General features: G+C 43.0%; 1 protein-coding gene across 8 annotated transcripts in view; it reads right to left on the reverse strand.

Annotated features, from left to right (window-relative positions):
* MRPL42 (mitochondrial ribosomal protein L42) overlaps window positions 1–23,088 on the reverse strand; it is a 76,831-nt gene that overhangs the window by 46,893 nt on the left and 6,850 nt on the right. For 4 of the 8 annotated variants that reach the window (XM_074402435.1, XM_039472378.2, XM_074402434.1 and 1 more), the window contains exons 1-2: window positions 4,021–4,122; window positions 1,888–2,054 (exon numbers count right to left, since the gene is read on the reverse strand). In XM_074402435.1, coding sequence (XP_074258536.1) covers window positions 1,888–1,937 — 50 coding nt within the window. In that variant the 5' untranslated portion in view covers window positions 1,938–2,054; window positions 4,021–4,122. Of the gene's footprint in view, window positions 1–1,887; window positions 2,055–2,895; window positions 3,182–4,020; window positions 4,123–23,088 lie in introns of those variants that run through there. The other 4 variants (XM_039472377.2, XM_074402432.1, XM_074402431.1 and 1 more) reach the window with 4 other exon arrangements.

Below are 23,088 nucleotides of genomic sequence, written 5' to 3' on the forward strand. Positions count from 1 at the left end.
CCTAAGTGAATTAATGCAAAAACAGCCAAATACTACATGTTCTCACTTTTAAGTAGGAGGTAAACACTGAGTACTTACGGACACAAAGATGGGAATAATATGACACTTGGGACTAAAAAAGGGAGGGATGGAGGGAAGGGCTGAAAAACTTTCTATTGGGTACTATGTTCACTATTTGGGTGATGGGTTCAGCTGAAGCCCAAACTTCAGTGTATATATAATATATCCACATAACAAATCTGCACATGTACCCCCTGAATCTAAAATAAAACATAAAAATAAAAAGTTGGCTCACATAGTTAAATATAAAAAGGCAAACCTACTATAGTCTTCTCTACATGTCTACTTTAGAAATGGGAGAATCAGACGGGCGCGGTGGCTCACGCCTATAAGCACTTTGGGAGGCCGAGGAGGGTGGATCACGAGGTCAAGAGATCGAGACCATTCTGGTCAACATGGTGAAACCCCGTCTCTACTAAAAACACAAAAATTAGCTGAGCATGGTGGCGCGTGCCTGTAGTCCCAGCTACTTGGGAGGCTGAGGCAGGAGAATTGCTTGAACCCAGAAGGCGGAGGTTGCAGTGAGTCGAGATCGCGCCATTGCACTCCAGCCTGGGTAACAAGAGGGAAACTCCGTCTCAAAAAAAAAAAAAAAAGGAATGGGAGAATCGTTTACAGACAGGAAAAGGAAAAAGAAAGCACAGCTAGCTGAGAAAAAAGACTAATATTCTATTTACTTATTTGGGTCCATGCTTTGACTGTCAAACAAGTATTAATAGGTTTTCGATAAACTATTAACTATACACAGTTCTTTAGAAAAGAAAGACCCAAATTACATTTCATTTTTTAAAAATGGCTAGGTACATTAAAAAACACAATGAGAATCCACCAAAATATTAACAATGATTATCTTTGGAAGATGGGATTGTGAATTTACCCTTTATTTGCACATTTTAAGAACTACTGAAAAAGTAATACATGCAACCAAACAAGAGAAAATTACCCTTAGCCAGTCCCTCACTCCTGCCCTTAGCCAAATCCCAAGAGTGGTCTACACAGATAACGACTGTTTGTTCCAGACCTTTTACTTCTGCATTTATGCATATGCACACATGCATAAAACAGATAATCTTTTAAACATACAAACAAGATCATATGATAGATATATACAGACATGCTTTCTTTTTATTTGGAGATCTTTCCATGTAACAGCTGCATGATAGTCACAGTTAAGATATACCATAATTTGGCCGGGCGCGGTGTCTCAAGCCTGTAATCCCAGCACTTTGGGAGGCTGAGGCGGGTGGATCCCGAGGTCAAGAGATCGAGACCATCCTGGTCAACATGGTGAAACCCCGTCTCTACTAAAAATACAAAAAATTAGCTGGGCATGGTGGCGCGTGCCTGTAATCCAGCTACTCAGGAGGCTGAGGCAGGAGAATTGCCTGAGCCCAGGAGGTGGAGGTTGCGGTGAGCCGAGACCGTGCCATTGCACTCCAGCCTGGGTAACAAGAGCGAAACTCCATCTCACAAAAAAATTAAAAAATAAATAAATAAATAAATAGATATACCATAATTTATCCATTCCCCTGCCCAACCCACACTTTGCTTTTAGTGATGGGGTCTTGCTATATTGCCTAGGCTGGTCTCAAATTCCTGGCCTCAAGCAATCCTCCCACCTCAGCTTCCCAAAGTGCTGGGATTATAGGTATGAGACACCACATCTGGCCTATCCATTCCCATTTTGATTGACATTTAGGTTTTCTCCCATTTTCCATTATTGCAAATACTGTTGCAAATTACAGGCATATACAATGATAAACACTTTAAATTTTCTATATTCTTAACGGTTTAAAACTTTCTAAACATTAAAAAAATTTCACTTACTTTGGATTGGAAATAAACGTTTCAAGATAGTTTTCTTTGACATCACCCATTTTATTGCAGCTACAGCCATGGTGTTTCAAGATGCTTATCAAGTGGTATGAAAAAAGATGTTCTGAAGAGAAACTGCTTTTAAAATCTGCTTCTAGGCATACTAATTTCTACTCCTGCTGAAGAGATAAAGAAAAATCAGTGCTACCTATGGTAAACTTAAGTTATATTAAAACACCACAAGAATAAGTTAAGAATCACTGCCTTGAAGTCAACTGAAGCAATGCTTTTAAACAACTTTGCAATTCCGCATGATTTAATAACAGGACAAAGAGCAACATGTTCAAAATATAAGGTCAGAATCACTGGAACTATATCAGTCACCATTTCTCTTAGATGCAAACTTCTCTGCACCCAGTGCAGCTCCTTCCACTTAATGCTCAATAAATGTGTAATTACTCTTGGAAACAGTCACTCAGAAATGGTACAGAGTATTCATTCTCATAATGCTAGTGTGTCTGTATACAACCTCCCAGGTTCCATACACAAGATAATACATCACTTAGAGTACTATCCTGTTTCTGACTAAATGAAAATATTTCTGTCTGCCATGAGCCATTAATAATAATAATAATAAATAAATATCAAACAAGAAGCCCTATCCTTAGCATATTAAATACTCATTTGGAGGAACTCATATAAATGTCCTAAAGCCCCAGATAAAATGTCGCCATCTTATATGTCTATAAGGTCTTTAACTTTCCAAGGTGCTTTCACCACCATTTCATTTTGCTCTCGTATTAATCATGCGAGGTATCTTTCTTTTGATACGTAAAGAAACTAAAGTACAAAACTTAAACGTCTTGCTTCCAAGGACTTTAGTGTCAGTCACTGCCAAACTGGGAAACTCTGAACAAGTCATTAACTAAAGGATCCTCAGTTTCTCAATGGCAAGATGGGGAAAACAACCACAGTATTCATGGGCAGTTGTGAATAAATGACAAATAACCATTGACAAACCTTGCTTTTAATAGTCCTCAATGGGCCGGGCGTGGTGGCTCACGCCCGTATTCCCAGCACTTTGGGAGACCGAGGCAGGAGGATCATCTGAGGTCGGGAGCTCGAGATCAGCCTGATCAACACGAAGCCCCCGTCTCTAATAAAACTTAAAAATTAGCGGGGTGTGATGGCGCATGTCTGTAACCCCAGCTACTCAGCAGGCTGAGGCAGGAGAATCGCTTGAACCTGGGAGGCGGAGATTATGGTGAGCCCACATCGCACCACTGCACTCCAGCCTAGGCAACAAGAGTAAAACTCCGTCTCAAAAAAAAAAAAAAAAAAAAAAAAAGTCCTCAATGACTAGCCCTGTCCTTCCTCCAATGGTGATAAAGGGGAATTACGACACAGGCCCTCTTATTTGCTAGACTAAACCATGCACACTGATACCTTGCACTGCTAGTATATTAACATCGTTAACCCTGAGCACACAGGTGTGTTTAGTTTACAACCCACTTTCATATACATTATGTGTGCTCTGACTTTCACGTTTGTGAAGCAGGCATTTTCATTTCACAAATTAAGAACAAAGGCTCAGAGGGGTCAAATGACTACTTGCCTACTATACCGCTGCTTAATAGGTGACATACGTGGGACCTAAACCCTTGACCTTGAACACGAACAAAACATCTTGGGTGAAATTAGGCCCCCTCTGTCCGGAGCCCAGAGACAAGCACACCCTGCTGGGAGTCAGATTATTCACCCCAGGAAGATCATTTCAGAGGTCAAGTCCCTTGGCCCGGAATTCAACCCCAAAGCAAAAGCTACAGAGCCTCTGAGGGTCCGAAGTTTGAGGAGCAGGCTACCAGGAGCACAGGGAAAGATCCAAAAGACTTCGACCTAGAGGAGTCCCTAGAGCCACAGCTGCATCCGCTCCCCGCGGACGTCCGCCAGGGAATGAGGGGGGCGCTATAGGAAGCGTGCGACCACATGCCGGCCCTTCTGCAGAAAGGACAAAGGCTGAGGATGCAAGCAGCCTCGCCCTGCCGGGAACGACAGGCGGAAGACCTCGACACCTGCCAACATGCACTGTGGGCCTGCCTAGCTTCGAGGGAATCCTCGACAGGAGGAGGAGAGAGCAGCAGTTACCTTCACAGCTTCTCACCACGAGCCCGCCATCTTGTTTCAAGCCGGGTCCTACGAGAAAGCGCCGCGCGCGCCCTCCGGGCCCGCTGGGTATTCTGGGAAATGTAGTCTCCGCGGGAAAGCAGCTGGGGAAGGCGGGTATGGTCGCTATGGACTCTTGCCTTTAGTTGTAGCAGCGTAGCTGCAACGTTAACAAGGTGCCCAGAAAACAAAATCACTGCCCCAAACACATATCCTTAGAAAGTGACAAGCATTTTCTTTTTTTGAGACAGTATCACTCTGCCGCCCAGGCTTGAGTGCAGCAGCGTCATCACGGCTCACTACAGCCTCTACCTCCTGGGCTCAAGGGATCCTCCCACCTCAGCCTCCTAAATAGCACTACAGGCGCGCACCACCACGCCCCGCTAATTTTTTTTTTTTTTTCTTTTCATGGCACATGTATACCTAGCCCTGCTAATTAAAAAAAATTTTTTTTAGAGACAGGGTCTCGCTGTGTTGCCCAGGCTGGTCTCAAGCAATCCTCCCACCTCTGCCTCCCAAAGCGCTGGAATTACAGATGTGAGCCACCCTGTGAGCATACATGTATTTTTTTTTATCTTAATATTCAGAGAAATAGTAGACTGCCCTTTAGTAGATGAGTTAAAGTTTCCCAGGGGAAAAGCCATTCCAGAGAAGCCCTGAAATGTGGGTGCCAGGATTTGGACATTTGAAATTAGAACCTGGAGAGGCCCTCCACTCGAAAAACCTGGCATTGTGCCCTCAGAACTGTGCTGGCTACCTAACACGGGAGAAAGTAATTATGCATAATCTTGGACCTCACCTTCCATCTTTGGAGGAAGGAAAGACCCCTGGGCCTTGGCACTCTCTGTTCCCATTGTCAGCAATGCTCTTCTCTCACATCTTCTCATGACCATACTGTATACAGGCCTTTCTCAAATATCATCTTAGAAAGGACCACGCCATTAAAATAGCCTCACCCACACTTATCCATGCCCCTGCTTTATGCTTTATCTTCCTTCAGAACATTTACCATTGCCTGACTTTATATTATTTGTTTGTTCGTTTAATGTCTCTCTCTTTTTTTTTTTTTTTTTAAATGGAGTCCAGCTCTGTTGCCCAGGCTGGAGTACAATATTGCAATCTTGGCTCACTGGAACCTCTACCTCCCGGGTTCAAGTCATTCTCCTGCCTCAGTCCCCTGAGTAGCTGGGATACAGGCGCCTACCACCATGCCCAGCTAATTTTTGTATTTTTAGTAGAGATGGGGTTTCACCATGTTGGCCAGGCTGATGTCAAACTTGTGACCTCAGATGATCTGCCCGCCTCGGCCTCCCTAAATGCTGGGATTACAGGCATGAGCCACTGCTCCTGGCCTTGTTTTATGTCTCTTATGCTGGAAAATGTAAGCTTCGTGAAGGCAGAGACGTATGTGTATCTTGTTCTTTGAGGTGCTGGGTTCTATGCCAACCCAGCACCTCAAACTGTGCTTGGCCTCATATAGGTCTCCAATAAGTGTTTGCTGAATGAATGAAAAGACTAAATAACACTGCCAAATATCCAAAACAGTAGATGATTGGCTGGTAAAGGAGATGTGATCACCTGGAAATTCCCTTTTCCCAAGATTTGCAAAATCTTGTTTTTGTATATTTTTCTAAGAAAGGATCTATAGGGGACGAGCACGGTGGCTCATGCCTGTAATCCCAGCACTTTTGGAGGCTGAGGTGGGTGGATCACGAGGTCCGGAGTTCGAGACCAGCCTGACCGACAGCGTGAAACCCCATCTCTAAAAAAGAAATACAAAAATTAGCTGGGTCCAGTGGTGCGCACCTGTAGTCCCAATGACTTGGGAAGCTGAGGCAGGAGAATCACTTGAACTCGGGAATCAGAGGTTGCAGTGAGCCAAGATCGCACCACTGCACTCCAGCCTGGGTGACAGAATGAGACTGTCTCAAAAATAAAAAAAAAAAAAAGAAAGGATCTATAACTTTTATTATGTATTCCAGGGAGTTGATAAACCCCTCAATAAGTTAAGAACCATATTCCTTAAGTGGAATATGGTTGAAAGTATTGAAAGTAAGTGAACACAGATCACAGAGTAAAGAAAACTAAATATGGACTGTGTAGTGTGTCTCCTCATTTCCCTCAGAATGTCAGGAGGCTAATCCTTGCTTTTGTAGAAGCCCACAGAGGGCCCATCTGTGTCCTTTCCAATCGTGTCCATCCTCCGACGCCACCAATGATGTCTTTCTGGATTATGCAATAGGAAGGGACAAAGAAGAGAAACAGACTGGAATAAGCAGTCAACTGGACTGGCTGAACATTCCCTGCGTAAAGTGGAAGAAGAATGGATCAAAGATGATTCCAGACGTCAAGTCTTGATGGCTGTGAGCAGAGTGGGACCAGTCGCCAACAGTGAGACTCACTTAATGGGACCAGGGGAGGTCTCACATAGCTGAGACCAGAAAAGAAACCAACATTTTGGATGGAATAGAGGGGAGAGACAGGTTTAGGCTAGGCGAACAACTTACACAAAAGCTTTTTTTTTTTTTTGAGACGGAGTCTCGCTCTATCACCCAGGCTGGAGTGCAATGGCGCAATCTCGGCTGCTCACTGCAACCTCTGCCTTCCGGGTTCAAATGATTCTGCTGCCTAAGCCTCCTGAGTAGCTGAGATTATAGGCACATGTCACCACGCCTGGCCAATTTTTGTATTTTTAGTAGAGATGGTGTTTCACCATGTTGGTCAGGCTGGTCTCGAACTCCTGACCTTGTGATCCACCCGCCTTGGCCTCTCAGAGTGTTGGGATTACAGGCGTGAGCCACCACGGCCGGCCACAAAAGCTTTAATGTGGTGGAAATTGCTTACCATATACTGGAGTAGGGCGGATAGTATGGAGAACGGCAGGAGATGAGAGTCAGAGCCAGGTCGTGTTGAGCTTTGTAAGCCTTGGAGGCGGTAACATGGAGTTAAGACACAGGACATACGTGGAGATTAAATATAGCAGGTGGTGCTGTGTGCCTGTAGTCCTAGCTACCCTGGGAAAAGGAGGCTGAAGTGGGAGGATTCCTTGAGCCCAGGAGGTCAAGGTGGCAGTGAGCTATGATCGTGCTGTGCACTCCAGCCTGGGCGACAGAATGGTCTCCCTGTCTCTTGAGATTTTTACACAAAGTGACATAATTTGATTTATATTTTGAAAAGGTTACTCTGGCTGCCCTGGGTGGAGTGGTTTAGAGAGTGGCTAGACTGCCGGCAAGTCTAGCGAGGAAGCTATTGCAGTATTGCAGTCAAGAAATCACGTGATGGAGGGCGGTGGCAGTGGAGATGGAGAGACAGAAAGAGTCCAGATGTATTTTGAAATTGGAAATGATGACTTAACTTGCTGATGGATTGATTGAGAGAGAAGACACTTCAGGTGATGTTTTGATGACTAGCTTGACAGTGGTGCCATTTCATAAGACAGGGAAGACTGAAAGAGGAACAGGTTTGGGGAGTCTGATGAGGGTAGGAATGAATACTTCCGACTGGGAGTTGTTGAATTTGAGATGGCTCTGAGACACTCCAGTGGAGCTACAAAACGAGGCAGCAGCCTAGGCAACATAGTGAATGAGGCCTTGTCTCTACAAAAAGTAAACAAAATTAATTGGGCTGGTGATGAGCACCTGTGATCCCAACTACTAAGGACGCTGAGCTAGGAGGATCATTTGAGCCCTGGAGGCTGAAGCTGCAGCGAGCTGTGATCGTGCCACTGCACTCCAGCCTGAGTATCAGAGTGAGACTCCATTTCCAAAATAAAAAAACCAAAAAGCAAATGGCAGGTACTTGGAGAGATGTGTTTGGAGAGTAGAGGTTGGGTTAGGTATAGACAAAAAGATAAAGGACCTGGAAATTGGTCCCAGGGAATTCCAACACTTAGAGATCGGATGGAGGAGGATAACCTTCAGCAAGGGCCTCCCAGGAGTGGCAGTGAGAAAGGCAGAAGGAAAACAAATACGATGAAGTAAGAGAGGCCATGTCACGAGGTGTTCATAACTTAAGAGTACAGTGCTAGCGAGTTAAAAACTATCATTTCCAAAAATATAAACTTGAAATACCAGCAAATAATAACTTACATTGGCCTACATAAAAGTGCTTTTTAATATTATTTATTTATTTATTTATTTTTAAGATGGATTCTCGCTTAGTTACCCAGGCTGGAGTGCAGTGGTGCAATCTTGGCTCCCTGGAACCTCTACCTCCCAGATTCAAGTGATTCTCCTGCCTCAGCCTCCCAAATAGTTGGGATTACGGGTACCCAAAACAATGCCCAGCTAATTTTTGTATTTTTAGTAGAGATGGAGTTTCACCATGTTGGCCAGACTGGTCTCAAACTCCTGACCTCAAGTGATCCACCCACCTCAGCCTCCACAAAGTACTGGGCTTACAGGCATGAGCCACTGTGCCTGGCTACAAGGGCTTTAAATTCATGCTAGTAAAATGACAAAACAGACAAAATTCTAGAACTTTGGAATTGGCATCAAATGGCTTCAGTTTAAAAGGTGATTGCCTTTTCTTCTGTAACCGCCCAGAAAAAAAATTCATTCTTCATATCAATCAAAGAGCAAAGACTCCAAAGCAATCTTATGACCAAACCATTAGGGATATCTTCCTAAACACTTAAACAATTATTGTGACTATCATTTTACAAACAGAAGTAATAGAGGCACAGAAAGGTTAAGTAACTTGTTCCAAGTCACGCAAGTTACTGTGCTTTGAACCCAGGAACTACTATTGCCAGTGCTCGTGTACTTAACCACTGTCCTGGCTGAGCCACGCGTCTTTCAAAATAGAAAATATGGATTAGACTAGGTGCTGTGGAGTGCACCTGAAATCCCAGCTACTCAAGAGACTGACCAAGAGGATTGACCGAGCCCGTGAGTGCAAAACCAGCCTGAGCAACATAGCAAGATCCAATATCAACAACAAATAAAACAGATCTTTTAAAAATGAATGCAGATTTAAAAAACCAAACCCAAGAGATAATCACTGCTAACATTTTGATGTATAACCTTTCAATTTACATTTCTTGACTTTTTTTTCTTTGAGACAGGGTCTTGCTCTAGTGCCCAGGTTGGTCTCCAACTCCTGGCCTCAAGCAATCCTTCTGTCTCATCCTCCTAAGTAACTGGGATTACAGGCTTGTGCCATAGCACCCAGCTCTCTTCTTACAGCTATTATTACGACAATAGCTAACATTTATTGAGCACATTATGTGTACTGTTCTAAAGTTCTACGGCAAATAAATGGTGGAGCTGAGATATGAACCAGATAGCCTGATTCTCCTTCAAGCTCCCTTCCTTTCACACAAACACATTACGTTAGGTTTTCTCCTATTATTGTTAATATGCATATATAAATAAACATATACATGTATGCACCTATTTGTTCCTATGAACACCCTAAATATTGCCAGTGTAGAACTACAAGCCTCCTAGAGATAATCAGGACTTCAAGGGTTATTTCAATTATTGAAGATCTTTACACTGGGTATGGTAGCTCATGACTGTAATCCAGTACTATCGGAGGCCAAGGCAGGAAGACCTCTTGAGCTCAGGAGTTTGAGACCAGCCTGGGCCACACAGTGAGACCCCAACAGTATAAAAAATTTAAAATTATGGTTTTTTAAAAATGAAGTCTGGGCATGGCGGCTCACACCTGTAATCCCAGCACTTTCGGAGGCCAAGACAGGAGAATTACTTGAGCCCAGGAGTTCAAGACCAGCCTAGGTGACATAGTAGGCCCCCTACAAAAAATACAAACAATAGCCAGGTGTGGTGGCATATGCTTCTAGTCCCACCTACTCAGGAGACTGAGGTGGGAGGATCACTTGAGCCCAGAAGGTTGAGGCTGCAGTGAGCCATGATTGCACCACTGCACTCCACTCCAGTTTAGGCAACATAGTGAAACCCTGTCTCTGAAAAAAAAAGAGAGAGAAATCCTTACAATATAGCTTTCATCTTTTTTTTTTTTTTTTGAAATGCGATTCTTTCCTCAGCCTCCCAAGATGATCGTTTTCATTTTAAAGTTAATTCATTATTAGGTGCTTTCCTGCAACTCCTAAATTTTTAATTTATTCTAATTCATTTACTTTTCTAATAAATATTTACTGAGGACCTATTATATGTACCAGACATCAGAGCAGCAGTTTGCCTTCACAGATTATATAGTCAGGGTGATAGATATTAAATATATAATAATGGGATTATTTTATGACAATAATGTTGAGTGTGTCAGAGGAAAGGGGTGGCATGGAGCACGTACCAGGAACATCTGACTAGTGTACTCATGACAGGAAAGGCTTTCCAGAGGAAGTGAATTTAAAAAGAAATGTGAAGGAAGAGTAGAAGCTGCAGATGAAGAGGGCCTGAGGGAGCAGCCCATGTGAAGGCGCTAACATAGGAAATGGTATGATTCTTCCAAGAAACAAAAGAGCAGGTGTGGTGACTCAGCTTAGAGTCCCAGCAACTGGTGGTAGGGGTGGAGGCATGGTGAGGCAGGAGGATTGCTTGAAGCCAGGAGTTTGAGACAAGCCTGGGCAGCATAGCGAGGCGCTGGACGGGGAGGGAAGGGAAGAGGTCGGGGAGGGGAGGGAAGGGCTGTATGACTAAATAAATAAATAAATAAGGCCTGTGTGACTAGAATAAGCAATTAGGCTGATGGCAAAGGCAGATTTATGTTACGTTACTCCTGACAGCCAACACTTAAAAACCAGCTGATTCAAGTGCGGTGGTGTTTACAACTCATTGATCATAACCAGTTACAGATTTCTTTGTTTCTTCTCCACTACTGCTGCTTCACTTGACTGGCCTAAAAAAAAAACTAATAAATACAGCTTTCTAGGACACTACATCATTTCAAACTTAATCAAAAAGCAAGAAGAGCCTGTTTTTCTAGTAAGCATTAAGTGTTCTCTTTAAGAAGTGCTTGGTTTGCCTTGTTAAGATAAATGATATACCTTAAATCACAGGGGTAAATGTTCCCACCAGAAACTGAGAAATCTACAGCAGAAACTACAGCTATCCCCAACAGATGTTTCTCCCCTTCCTCTATATTAACAGAACCCCTAATTCAGGGGTATATGGTTACCGACAATTATAAAATTCACACTTTTTTATTTTTTACAAAAAATTAGCCTGGCATGGTGGCACACACCTGTAATCCCAGCTACTCAGGAGGCTGAGGCATGAGAACTGCTTGAACCTGTGAGGCAGAGGTAGCAGTGAGCCGAGATCATGCCACTGCACTCCAGCCCAGGTGACAGACCGAGACCCTGTCTCAAATAAATAAATAAATAAGTTAGTTAATTAATTAATTTACATTTTTCAGCTTCCCTCGAAATCCAAGCTGTGGTCATGTGAATTCCTTAAAGACAACTGGTATGCACCTTTTGCTCCCTATTTCATCCTTCCTCTTGGAGTGTGGATTTAATGGTCATTATTTTAGAACGCTAGGATGACCCTGACCTTGGAATGATGGAGCAGTCAGCTGGAAAGGGTCTGGATTTTTGACAACTTTGTGGACAAGATTCCTGAGACTTCCTTCACAGAGTTTTACAAAAGAGAGAAGTAAACGTTTATTTTGTTTAAGCTGCTGTTATGGTAATTGCAGTTTTTGCCATTAACAGACACCAGAGCAGCAGCTTGTCTTCACAGATTATAAAGTCAGAGGGTGAAAGATACTAAATATATAATGATGGGATTAATTATTTTATGACAATTATGTTGAGTGTCTCGGAGGAAAGGGATGTCATGGAGCACGTACTAGGAACATCTGACTAGTGTACTCACAACAGGAAATGCTTTCCTGAGGAAGTGAATTTAATTTGTCAAATAATCTATGAAGATAAACTGCTGCTCTGTTAGTAAAAGACAAAATATCAGGTTGCTGCAAAATTGCACCAACCTAATACTTTGTCTTTTACTAACAGAGGAAACTAATCCTAACCGAAGTGACAAAATCAAAATAATTCAAATCAGAAATGATTCAAGAAAAATATCTATAGAGTATTAGCAATGATGAAAATGCAACTGTACTGTATACTACTGCGTACAATACAGATCACAAGTTAGAAACTACTTTTCCTTCAAACATTTTCTTATGAACACTCCAAACAAGTTTTACACTTAATGTCTTCTTTATCCTTAAGATTTTAAAGGGTTCCCCATGTATGGGACCATCTTCTTTCTTTCTTTTTAAATATAAATTTATTTATTTTTATTATTTTTAAAATTTTCAAGACAAGGTCCTGGGTCCTGTGCTGTCACCCAGTCTGGAATGCATTGGTGCAATCTCAGCTCATTGCAACCTCTGCTTCCCAGGTTCAAGCAATCCTCCTGCCTGAGCCTCCCTAGTGGCTGGGACTACAGGCACAGGCCATCATGTCCAGCTAATTTTTTGTGTTTTTTTGTAAAGACTGGGTTTCATCATGTTGCCCAAGCTGGTCTCGAACTCCTGACCTCAAGTGATCCACCCACCTTCAGCCTCTCAAAGTGCTTGGATTATAGGCGTGAGCCACTGTGCCCAGCCAAGACCATCTTAAATCTTATTTTTGTAGCTCTTGGAGGCCCAGCATAATGTTAGGTAGGCAGTAGAGTATAGAGGTTAAGAAATGGAGTCTAGCCGGGTGCGATGGTGCATGCCTGTAGTCCCAGCTACTCAGGAGGCTGAGGTGGGAGGACGCACGAGCCCAGGAGTTCTGGGCTGTAGTGCCCTATGCTGATTGGGTGTCCACACTAATTTCGGCATCAATATGGTAACCTCCTGGGAGCAGGGACCACCAGGTTGCCTAAGGAGGGGTGAACTGGCCCAGGTTGGAAACGGAGCAGGTCAAAACTCCCGTGCTGATCAGTAGTGGGATTGCACCTGTGAATAGCCACTGCACTCGAGCCTGGCAACATAGTGAGACCCCCATCTCTAAAAGACAAAAAAAAAAAATTAAAAAAATAAAAAGAAAAGAAATGGAGTCTGAGAGTCTAGCTGACTAAGTTTGAATCTCCCCTTCCTTCTTAACTATGTTATTTGGGGTAATTTAATTATTTACCATTTTTGAGTCTCAGTTTATCCTTTATAAAGTAAGATAATAATAATGTTTTCTGGTTGGGCATGGTGGCTCACGTGTGTAATCCACTTTATAGAATTGTTGGGTGGAATAACAGAAAGTGAGCAAAAAGCTTAGCAAAGTACCTAGCAGGTAGTAAGCAATCAATCAGTGCTAACCATGATCATACCTTGTAGATGTTTAACAAAATCCTGTCTAATAAATTTTTGTGAAAATCTATCCTAAGGAGATGGCTTGTTTCTTAAGCATTAAAATAAAAGCCTTCCCTTTTGACTACCAGGAATAATCTAATGAAAGTGACTAAAAATGAAAAAATAAATCTGGTCTAAAATGAACAATAATAATTTCTAGCTTTAAGTTGGTACAACTACTGGACGCAGTGGCTCCACTTATAATCCCAGCACTTTGGAAGGCTGAGGAGGGCGGATCACCTGAGATCAGGCGTTCGAGACCAGCCTGGCCAACATGGCAAAATCCCATCTTCACTAAAAATACAAAAATTAGCTGGGCATGGTGGCACGCACCTGTAGTCCAGCTACTCAGGAGGCTGAGGCAGGAGAATCATTTGAATCCAGGAGTTGGAGGTTGCAGTGAGCTGAGATTGTGCCACTACATTCCAGCCTGGGCGGCAGAGGAGACTCTGTCTTAAAAAAAAAAAAAGTTGAAAAGGTAGGTATATCTGTTGGGGTCCCAGAAGAAAACAGATGACTTATTCAAATCGACATGATTTCAGGAGGGTTTGTGGTAGTGGTGGTGGTGGTAGTAGCAGCAGCAGTAGTAGTACTAGTAGTCATGGAATAAGAATAATTTGGGCTTAGTAATACTCGCTGTTCCTTTGTGCCCCTCCAGGCCTGAAGGCACAAAGTTGGGGAGCAGTTATCAGAGCCCAGAAGAGAGTTCTGTAGCGGCTACCTTGAGAGGAGCAGTAAACTTCAATTGAAGGGCATAGCCAGCCTGAGGTGACCTTAAAGGAGTAACTCAGGGTAAAAATTACCCTGACCGCTCCATCTTCCCATCTCCCATGGGTTAAGGGCCCAGTCTCATATGACACAAGACTGCCCCCTCCACCCCACTGCAGATGCCAATCTGTGATATAGACATGCGTGTGAGTGTGTGTGTGTATACTGGAAAATAGCACTGCAGGTGAATCTGGTTTATTTCATTAACAGATATATACGTGTGTATCTGTGTCTGTGTGTGTATATATGTGAACGCATTACATATATGGTGTGTACATATATACATACCATATATTATTATATATATGATTTCCGTGTATGTATTCTGTGTGTAAGTCCTTAGGACATATTAGATTCATTTTGTGGCCTATTAGGTTTCTTTGTAATTCTAACTTTTCTTTTAAATGGGGTCTCTCACTCTGTCACCCAGGCTGGAGGGCAGTGGTACTATCATGGCTCACTGCAGCCTTGACATCTGGACTCAAGTGATCCTCCCATCTCAGCTTCCCAGGTAGCTGGAACCATAGTGGCGCCACCAGGCCCAGGTAATTTTTTGTTTTTAAGGTACAGATAGGGTCTCACCATATTGCTCAGGCTTGCCTCAAACTCCTGGGCTTAAGCAATCCCCCCACCTTATTCTCCCCAAATGTTGAGAGAACAGGTGTGAGCCATTGTGCCTGGCCTATGATTCTAATTTTAATAGACTTCTTATTAGAGAAAATTTCAAACATACACAATATTAGAAAGAATAGTATAATAAACTACCAGGTACCTCTTATTCAGCTTTAACAATGATAACTCATGGCCAATTTTATTTAATCTGTACTCCCACCTTGTACCTTCTCCTATATTATTTTGAAGCGAATCACACGTAGCCTGTAATTTCATCTATAACTATCTCACTGAGAATCACTAATAGGTAAGAACTCCTTTCTTCTAACTTAACCATGTGTCGTTATACAATTTTTAAAAATTGACAAGGATTATTTAACATTCTCAAATATCTGGTGAATATACAACTATTTCCAAATGGTTCATAAATGTCATCTTTTAAATTTGCTTTGCTTCTTTGAGTCAGGATCCAAATTAGATGCATTCATTTTAACTGTTTAATATCACTTTTAAGTTTCTTTAATTTACAAGTTTCTCCTCAATTCCTCTCTCTTTTTTTTTCCTGTATTTATTTGTCAAATAAACCAGGTTGTTTGCCCTGAAGAGGTTCCCACAGTCTGGACTTTGCTGAGTGCATCCTTGGGGCAAACTTTAACATGTTCCCAGGTCCTTCGTATCTTCTGTAATTTGTGATCCCAATTTTTGTAAAAAATGATTTCCTGGCCGGGTGCGGTGGCTCAAGCCTGTAATCCCAGCACTTTGGGAGGCCGAGGCGGGTGGATCACGAGGTCAAGAGATCGAGACCATCCTGGTCAACATGGTGAAACCCCGTCTCTACTAAAAATACTAAAAATTAGCTGGGCATGGCGGCGCGTGCCTGTAATCCCAGCTACTCAGGAGGCTGAGGCAGGAGAATTGCTTGAATCCAGGAGGCGGAGGCTGCGGTGAGCCGAGATCGCGCCATTGCACTCCAGCCTGGGTAACAAGAGCGAAACTCCGCCTCAAAAAAAAAAAAAAAAATATTTCCTTAGAAATCATTACATTAAAAAAGACAATTGCACTCATATGTTTATCACAGCACTAGTCACAATAGCAAAGTCATGAAACCAACCTAAGTGCCCATCAACAGTTGAATGGATAAAGAAAATGTGTGTGTGTGAGAGAGAGAGAGAGAGAGAGAGAGAGATCTCATGGGACACTATGCAGCTATAAAAAAGAATGAAATAATGTCCTTTGCAATAACATGAGTGGGGCTGGAGGCCATTATTCTAAGTGAACTAACTCAGAAACAAGAAATCAAATACCACATGTTCTTATTTATATGTGGTAGCTTGACAATGGGCATACATGGACATAAAGATGGAAATAATAGACACCCAAAGGGAGGAAGTTTGCAGGGGGACTGGGGTTGAAAAATTACCTATCAGGTACAATGTTCATTATTTGGGTAAAGGATACTCTAGAACCCCAATCCATCCCCACCAGCATGCAATACACTCTTGTAGCAGACATACACATGCACTTAAAAAAATTTTTTTTTTTTTGTATTCTTACTGCACTCCTTGAATCTAAAACAAAATTAAATTTTAAATAAATTTTAAAAATTGTCTTTAGGTAGCTCATTTAGACTTGTAAGTCAATGTTGGAGGGTGTAAAAAAATTCTATTAGGTTTGGAAGCATTATCAGAATATTTAATAGGAGAGTTGCCATATTTAGATTTATTTTTTAATTTATAAGAATTATTTCAGTACTTAAGAATATTTATCAGTCAGAAAAATGAAGGGCTGGAAAATAAAATTGTATATGCCAAATTTATGAATGCAACTTTAAATGTTTAAATGGCCAGGCACGGTGACTCAGGCCTGTAATACCAGCACTTTGGGAGGCTGACATAGGAGGATCGCATGAGCCCAGGAGTTCACGACCAGCCTGGGCAACATGGTGAGACCCTGTTTAAAAACAAAGAAACACAATATTTAATCTTTAAATGTATTTAACTTACTCAAGTATTATTTTAGTTGCTAGTCTATAAATAGAATAGTAAGAACTATTGTAGCATAAAAAAAAGAATGAGTTCATGTCCTTTGAAGGGACACGGATGAAGCTGGAAGCTATCATTCTCAGCAAACTAACACAGGAACAGAAAACCAAACACCGCATGTTCTCACTTGTAAGTGGCAGCTGAACAATGAGAACACATGGACACAGAGAAGGGAACATCACACACCGGGGCCTGTTGAGAGCTAGGGGGAAGGGGAGGGAGAGCATTAGGACAAATACCTAATGCATGCAGAGTTTAAAACCTAGATGATGGGTTGATAGGTGCAGCAAACCACCATGGCACGTGTATACCTATGTAACAAACCTGCACATTCTGCACATGTACCGCAGAACTTAGAGTTAAAAAAAAAAAAGAAGAACTATAAATCAAACTTGAAAGCTTGAGGAAAAACTACACTTTACTGGCCAGGCTTGGTGGCTCACACCTGTAATCCCAGCACTTTGGGAGGCCGAGGTGGGTGGATCACGAGGTCAAGAGATCGAGACCATCCTGGCCAACATGGTGAAACCCTGTTTCTACTACAAATACAAAAAAATTAGCTGGGTGTGATGGCATGCGCCTGTGGTCCCAGATACTCAGGAGGCTGAGGCAGAAGAATCGCTTGAACCCGGGAGGTGGAGGTTGCAGTGAGCCAATATTGCGCCACTGCACTCCAGCCTGGCAACAGAGCAAGACTTTGTCTCAAAAACAAACAAAAATCCTACACTTTACTGTTACTTCAATCAATTTAATGTTATTTTTTAAAAAATCTGTGAATGGCCAGGCACAGTGGTTCATGCCTGTAATCCCAGCAGTTTGGAAGGCCAAGGCAGGTGGATTATTTGAGGTCAAGAGTTCCATACCAGCCTGGCTAACATGGTGAAACCTCACCCCCACTAAAAAATATAGAAATTAGCTGGGCATGGTGGCAGGTGCCTGTAATCCCACCTACTCAGGAGGCTGAGGCAGGAGAATTGCTTGAACCTGGGAGGTGTAGGTTGCAGTGAGCCAAGACTGTGCCACTGCACTCCAGCCTGGGTGACAGAGTGATACTCCATCTCAAAAGAAAAAAAATTCTGAATAATCTTGTGTAGGAAAGCTGCCTCAAAGACAACAAAATACATCAACTTAAAGATGTTTTTGCCTTCATCTCTCAAAAATCACACCCAAACAACAATGAGAACAAAAATGGAAGCCAACAGACATAGGAATAGTACCTGATTGGGTAGAGCAAAGTCAAGCATGCAAGTTGCACCAAGGCACAGGAATTGGTGACATCAAGTATTTAGGAAGGCAGGAGGGATGAGGGGGCTGAAAAGTGATGGAATATTTGAAAATCGGCATAAAGCACAATTAGACCTCAGACTCCCATACCTAACAGCCCACCTCAGTTGGATATGGAAATACAAATCCCAAAGACTCTGGATGTGGGAATGTTATACCTAGAAGAGGGCAGAGAAGAAAAGTCTAGTGGAAAACTGGGGAGGTGGCTGGGATGGTTGTTCATGCCTGTAATACCAGCACTTTGGGAGGCCAAGCGGAAAAATTGCTTAAGGCCAGGAGTTCAAGACCAGCCTGGGTAACACAGCAAGATGCCATATGTACAAAAAAGAAAAATTAGCTGGCTGTGGTGGTGCATCTGTAGTCCCAGCTACTCAGGAGGCTGAGGCTGAGGTTGCAGGATTGCCCGGGAGTTTGAAGTGCAGTAAGCTATGATCTTACCATTGTACTCCAGCCTGGGTGACAGAGCAAGATCCTGTCTCTAAAAAAAGGAAAACTTGGGAGAAGAAATACCAGGTGTTTTTTGAGCCTGGTCTGCAGCCTCTCCTGTGATCATGTGAACCACCCGATGTCCTCTCAGTTAATTCCTTTTCTGTTTAAGTCAGCCTGAGTCAGTTTCTATGCCTATAACTAAGAACCCTAACATGATATTTTTCACTTACTTTGTGACAATTCTATTAACGTTATGTCCCCATCCCCTATAAGCCCATAAGGGTAGTTCTTTTCTTTTGAGACAGAGTCTCACTTTGTCACCCAGGCTAGAATGCAGTGGCACGATCTTAGCTCCCTGAAACCTCTGCCTCCCAGGTTCAAGCAATTCTCATGCCTCAACCTCCTGAGTAGCTGGGAATACAGGCACATGCCCAGCTCATTTTTGTATTTTTAGTAGAGATGGGGTTTCATCGTGTTAACCAGGCTGGTCTTGAACTCCTGACTTCAGGTAATCCACCTGTCTCGGCCTCTCAATGTGCTGGGATTACAGGCATGAGCCACTGCGCCTGGATCCATAAAGGTAGTTCTATGTCTGATTTTGCCCATAATTTTACTTGCAGAATCTAGTATAGTGTCTGGCACTTAGTGGGCACTAAGGAAATAAATGTTTCTTGTTTTTTTTTTTTTTTTTTTTTTTTTTTTTTTTTTTTTGAGATGGAGTCTGGCTCTGTTGCTCAAGCTAGAGTGCAATGGTGTGATCTTGGCTTACTGCAACCTCCCCCTCCTGAAGTCAAGCAATTCTCTTGCCTCAGCCTCACAGGTAGCTGGGATTACAGGCATCCACCATTATGCCCACCTAATTTTTGTATTTTTAGTAGAGACACGGTTTCATTATGTTGGTCAGGCTGGTCTTGAACTCCTGACTTCAGGTGATCCCCCTGCCTCAGCCTCCCAAAGTGCTGAGATTACAGGTGTAAGCCACTGAGCCCAGCATAAATGTTTATTGAATACTTGAATGGATGAAGAAGCCTTCTCTGTGTCTTGTATATATCCATCATTGCGTCTTCTATATCTTGGTTTAACAACTTGTCACACCAAACTGTATTAGTTTTTAATGTCTGTTTCTTCTATTAGAATGTAAGTTCAAGCCAGGCATGGTGGCTCACACCTGTAATCCCAGCACTTTGGGAGGCCAAGGCTGGTAGATCACCTGGGGTCAGGCGTTTGAGACCAGCCTGACCAACATGGTGCAAACCCATCTCTACTAAAAATACAAAATTAGCTGGGTGTGGTGGCAGGCGCCTATAATCCCAGCTACTTGGGAAGCTGAAGCAGGAGAACTGCTTGACCCCAGCAGGCGGAGGTTGCAGTGAGCCAAGATCACACCATTGCACTATAGCCTGAGCAGCAAGAGTGAAACTCCATCTCAAAAAAAAAAAAAAAAAAAAAAAAAAGTAAATTCAAGATCAGAGATCCTACCTTGTTCGTTAAAAAAAATACTTCCTAGGCCAGGCATGGTGGCTCATGCCTGTAATCCCAGCACTTTGGGAGGTCAAGGCAGGAGGATCCCTTGAGCTTAGAAGTTCGAGACCAGTCTGGGCAACACAGCAAGACCCCATCTCCATCTTAAAAAAAAAAAAAAAAACTTAAAAAAAAATTTAGTTCCTAAACCGGGTCTTGTGGCTGGTGGCTCAAAAAATACAAAAGTTGGCCAGTCATGGTGGTATGTGCCTATGGTTTCAATGGTTTCAGCCACTCAAGAGGCTGAGGTGACAGGATAGCTTGAACCCAGGAGGTTGGGGTTGCAGTGAACCATGATGGCACTACTGCACTCCAGCCTAGGCAGCAGAGTGAGACCATATCTCAAAAAAAAAAAAAAAAAAAAAAAAAGTTCCCATAGATGGTCTAGTATAATACATCTTAGGCAGAGAATGAATGAAGCCAAGAAGGAAGGAATATATGTAGCCATTATGTTGCCACTGAACAAAGAAGAATATGGTGCTCCCCGCCTTAAAGGGGTGCACAGGGTGGTGAGAAAGACGGGTGAACAGATTATTGCAAGTGATCATTGTTAGAACATGATCAACAGGTGTTTTGGAGAGCATGGAGAAAACTTCACAGAGGAGGGCAAGAAACCGGCAGATGGGGTGGAGAAGCACTTGTGAAAAGGCACCAGATTTGAAAATTACAGTGTTTGAGAGAATGCAAGTATGATTCATTATAGGACACTCAAAGCAACGATGAGATTGTCCAGATTGTGATCTGGGGTTGCTTTCAGGGGCCTGGCATGGTGGCTCATGCCTGTAATTCCAGCCTTTGGGTGACTGAGGCAGGAGGATCACTTAAGGCCAGGAGTTCAAGCCCATGTTAATAGAGAACAAGTTGTCTAGCTTTGTCTTGAACGCCTAACATCTTTCTTACGCTTCTTCTTACTTTTTGTTGTTGTTGTTAACAGAGATGTTACAACAGCATCTCTGCTAACAACAAAAAGTAAGCAGAAGCGTAAGAAAAAGTCAAGTAGTTTTGTGATTAGAAGAGGAATGTGTTCTGATTGGTGAATTTAAGTTAAGCAGCTTGCAGCTGACCAGCTGTGCTAAGTGACTACATAGCTATAATTGCAACTATGGGGCTAGTGGGGGAACATTAGTAAGCCCAACGGACGGCTGATTGAGAGCTATATTCTTCAATCAGGTTTATTAATAATGAAACCAATATTTTAATTTTCATCTGTTGTGTTTTTCTACTGGTTATAATCTCAGGAGTGGAAGGCCAGGTGCGGTGGCTCACGCTTGTAATCCCAGCACTTTGGGAGGCCGAGGCAGGCAGATCATGAGGTCAGAAGATCAAGTCCATCCTGGCCAACATGGTGAAACCTGAAAATACAAAAATTATCTGGGTGTGGCAGTGGACACCCATAGTCCCAGCTACTCTGGAGGCTGAGGCAGGAGAATTGCTTGAACCCGGGAGGCAGAGGCTGTAGTGAGCCAAGATCATGCCACTGCACTCCAGCCTGGGCGACAGAGTGAGACTCTGTCTCAAAAAAAAAAAAAAAAAAAAAAAATTCAAGAGTAGAAAGAAGTGAACAAAACCTAACACTCAAAATCCAACAATCTGGAATACTGAACACCTGGCGGTCAACTTAAACTCCAACAATCTGAAATATATCACACTTGGACCAAAGGAATTTGAATAGGCAGGAGTAAAGATACAGGTATTGGGTCAGAGGAATTTAGAAAAACAGGAGTACGTAAATTATAAGTCAAGGCTCCTGTTGCAACTATTTTGCTTTTCTTGAAAAGATTAGATAATATGATTGACTCTCAAGCTTTAGACCTTTCAGTGGTCCCTAGGGAGCTTGTTAAAAACAGATACATGGGGACTGTGTCTTGAACACAGAAGACCTTGGGTGGAGTCCCTGCACCGGTATGTTCAACTAGCCTCTGAGGTGAGCAAGCAGTCCAAAGTCTGAAAACATCTGTTCCAGGGTATATCTGATCCCAAATCACTGTACTCAGAAGAAAAATAGAATTCAAAAACATTTCTAATCATACTAGAACCAGGTGAGCAGTTTTTTGCAGACAGCAAGTGACATAATCGAGAAACAGGAGAAATCAATCAGACTTGAGACAGACAGGCGATGGTGAGGGAGGAAGAAGATGATGGGAGTGAACTGAAAAGAAACCTGTGTGGGGCACCCCAGGTGGGAGGAAATGGGAGAACAGTTTAGGCTGGGTAGGGGCTGAGTAGGCAGTCACTGGCAGAGTTAAGAAGCAACTGAAGCCCAAGGATGTGGAAAGCAAACAGTTCTCCTGGGAACCTGAAAGGGTGGCACACAGGTGGAGGAGTCAGCTCTACTTTGCAGAGTTCCTGTTCCAGCCAGGCTTCTGGCCAAATGTCTTGAGTCACCAACCTCTGGAATCCTGTTTCCACTAAGAACTGGCCCAGAGAAAGGAGACAAATATATGTGTGGGACACCCCCTCCATCTACTTTCATTTTATTTATCTATTATTATTATTTTTTGAGGCAGAGTCTTGGTTCTGTCACCTGGGCTGGAGTCCAGTTGTGCGATCTTGGCTCATTGTAACCACCTCCTGGGTTCAAGGGATTCTCCTGCCTTAGCCTCCTGAGTAGCTGGGATTATAGGTGCATGCCACCATGCTCAGCCAATTTTCTTTGTATTTTTAGTAGAGATGGGAGTTTCATGATGTTGGCCAAGCTGGTCTCAAACCCCTGACCTCAAGTGATCTGCCTACCTTGGCCTCCCAAAGTGCTGGGGTTACAGGCATGAGCCACCATGCCTGGCTCCATCTACTTTTAGAAAAATGTTGCAGAATCAACGATGGGTCCTGCAGAATCATTGTAGTGGTAGATGCACTTAAAGGTACTTAAAGGCTGTCCCTGGGTGAGATAACATTCAGAAACACTTTTTTTGTCACTCACTTTTTTTCAACACTCACTCTGTCACCAGGCTGGAGTGCAGTGGTGCAATTCATTGCAACCTCTGCCTCACGGGTTCAAGGGATTCTCCTGCCTCAGCCTCCCGAGTAGCAGGGACCACAGGTGCATGCCACCATACCCAGCTAATTTTTGTATTTTTAGTAGAGACGGGTTTTCACCATGTTGGCCAGGATGGTCTCGATCTCTTGACCT

The sequence above is a fragment of the Saimiri boliviensis genome, chromosome 7 (assembly GCF_048565385.1).
Source record: "Saimiri boliviensis isolate mSaiBol1 chromosome 7, mSaiBol1.pri, whole genome shotgun sequence".
In the NCBI taxonomy this organism is placed as follows: domain Eukaryota; kingdom Metazoa; phylum Chordata; class Mammalia; order Primates; family Cebidae; genus Saimiri; species Saimiri boliviensis.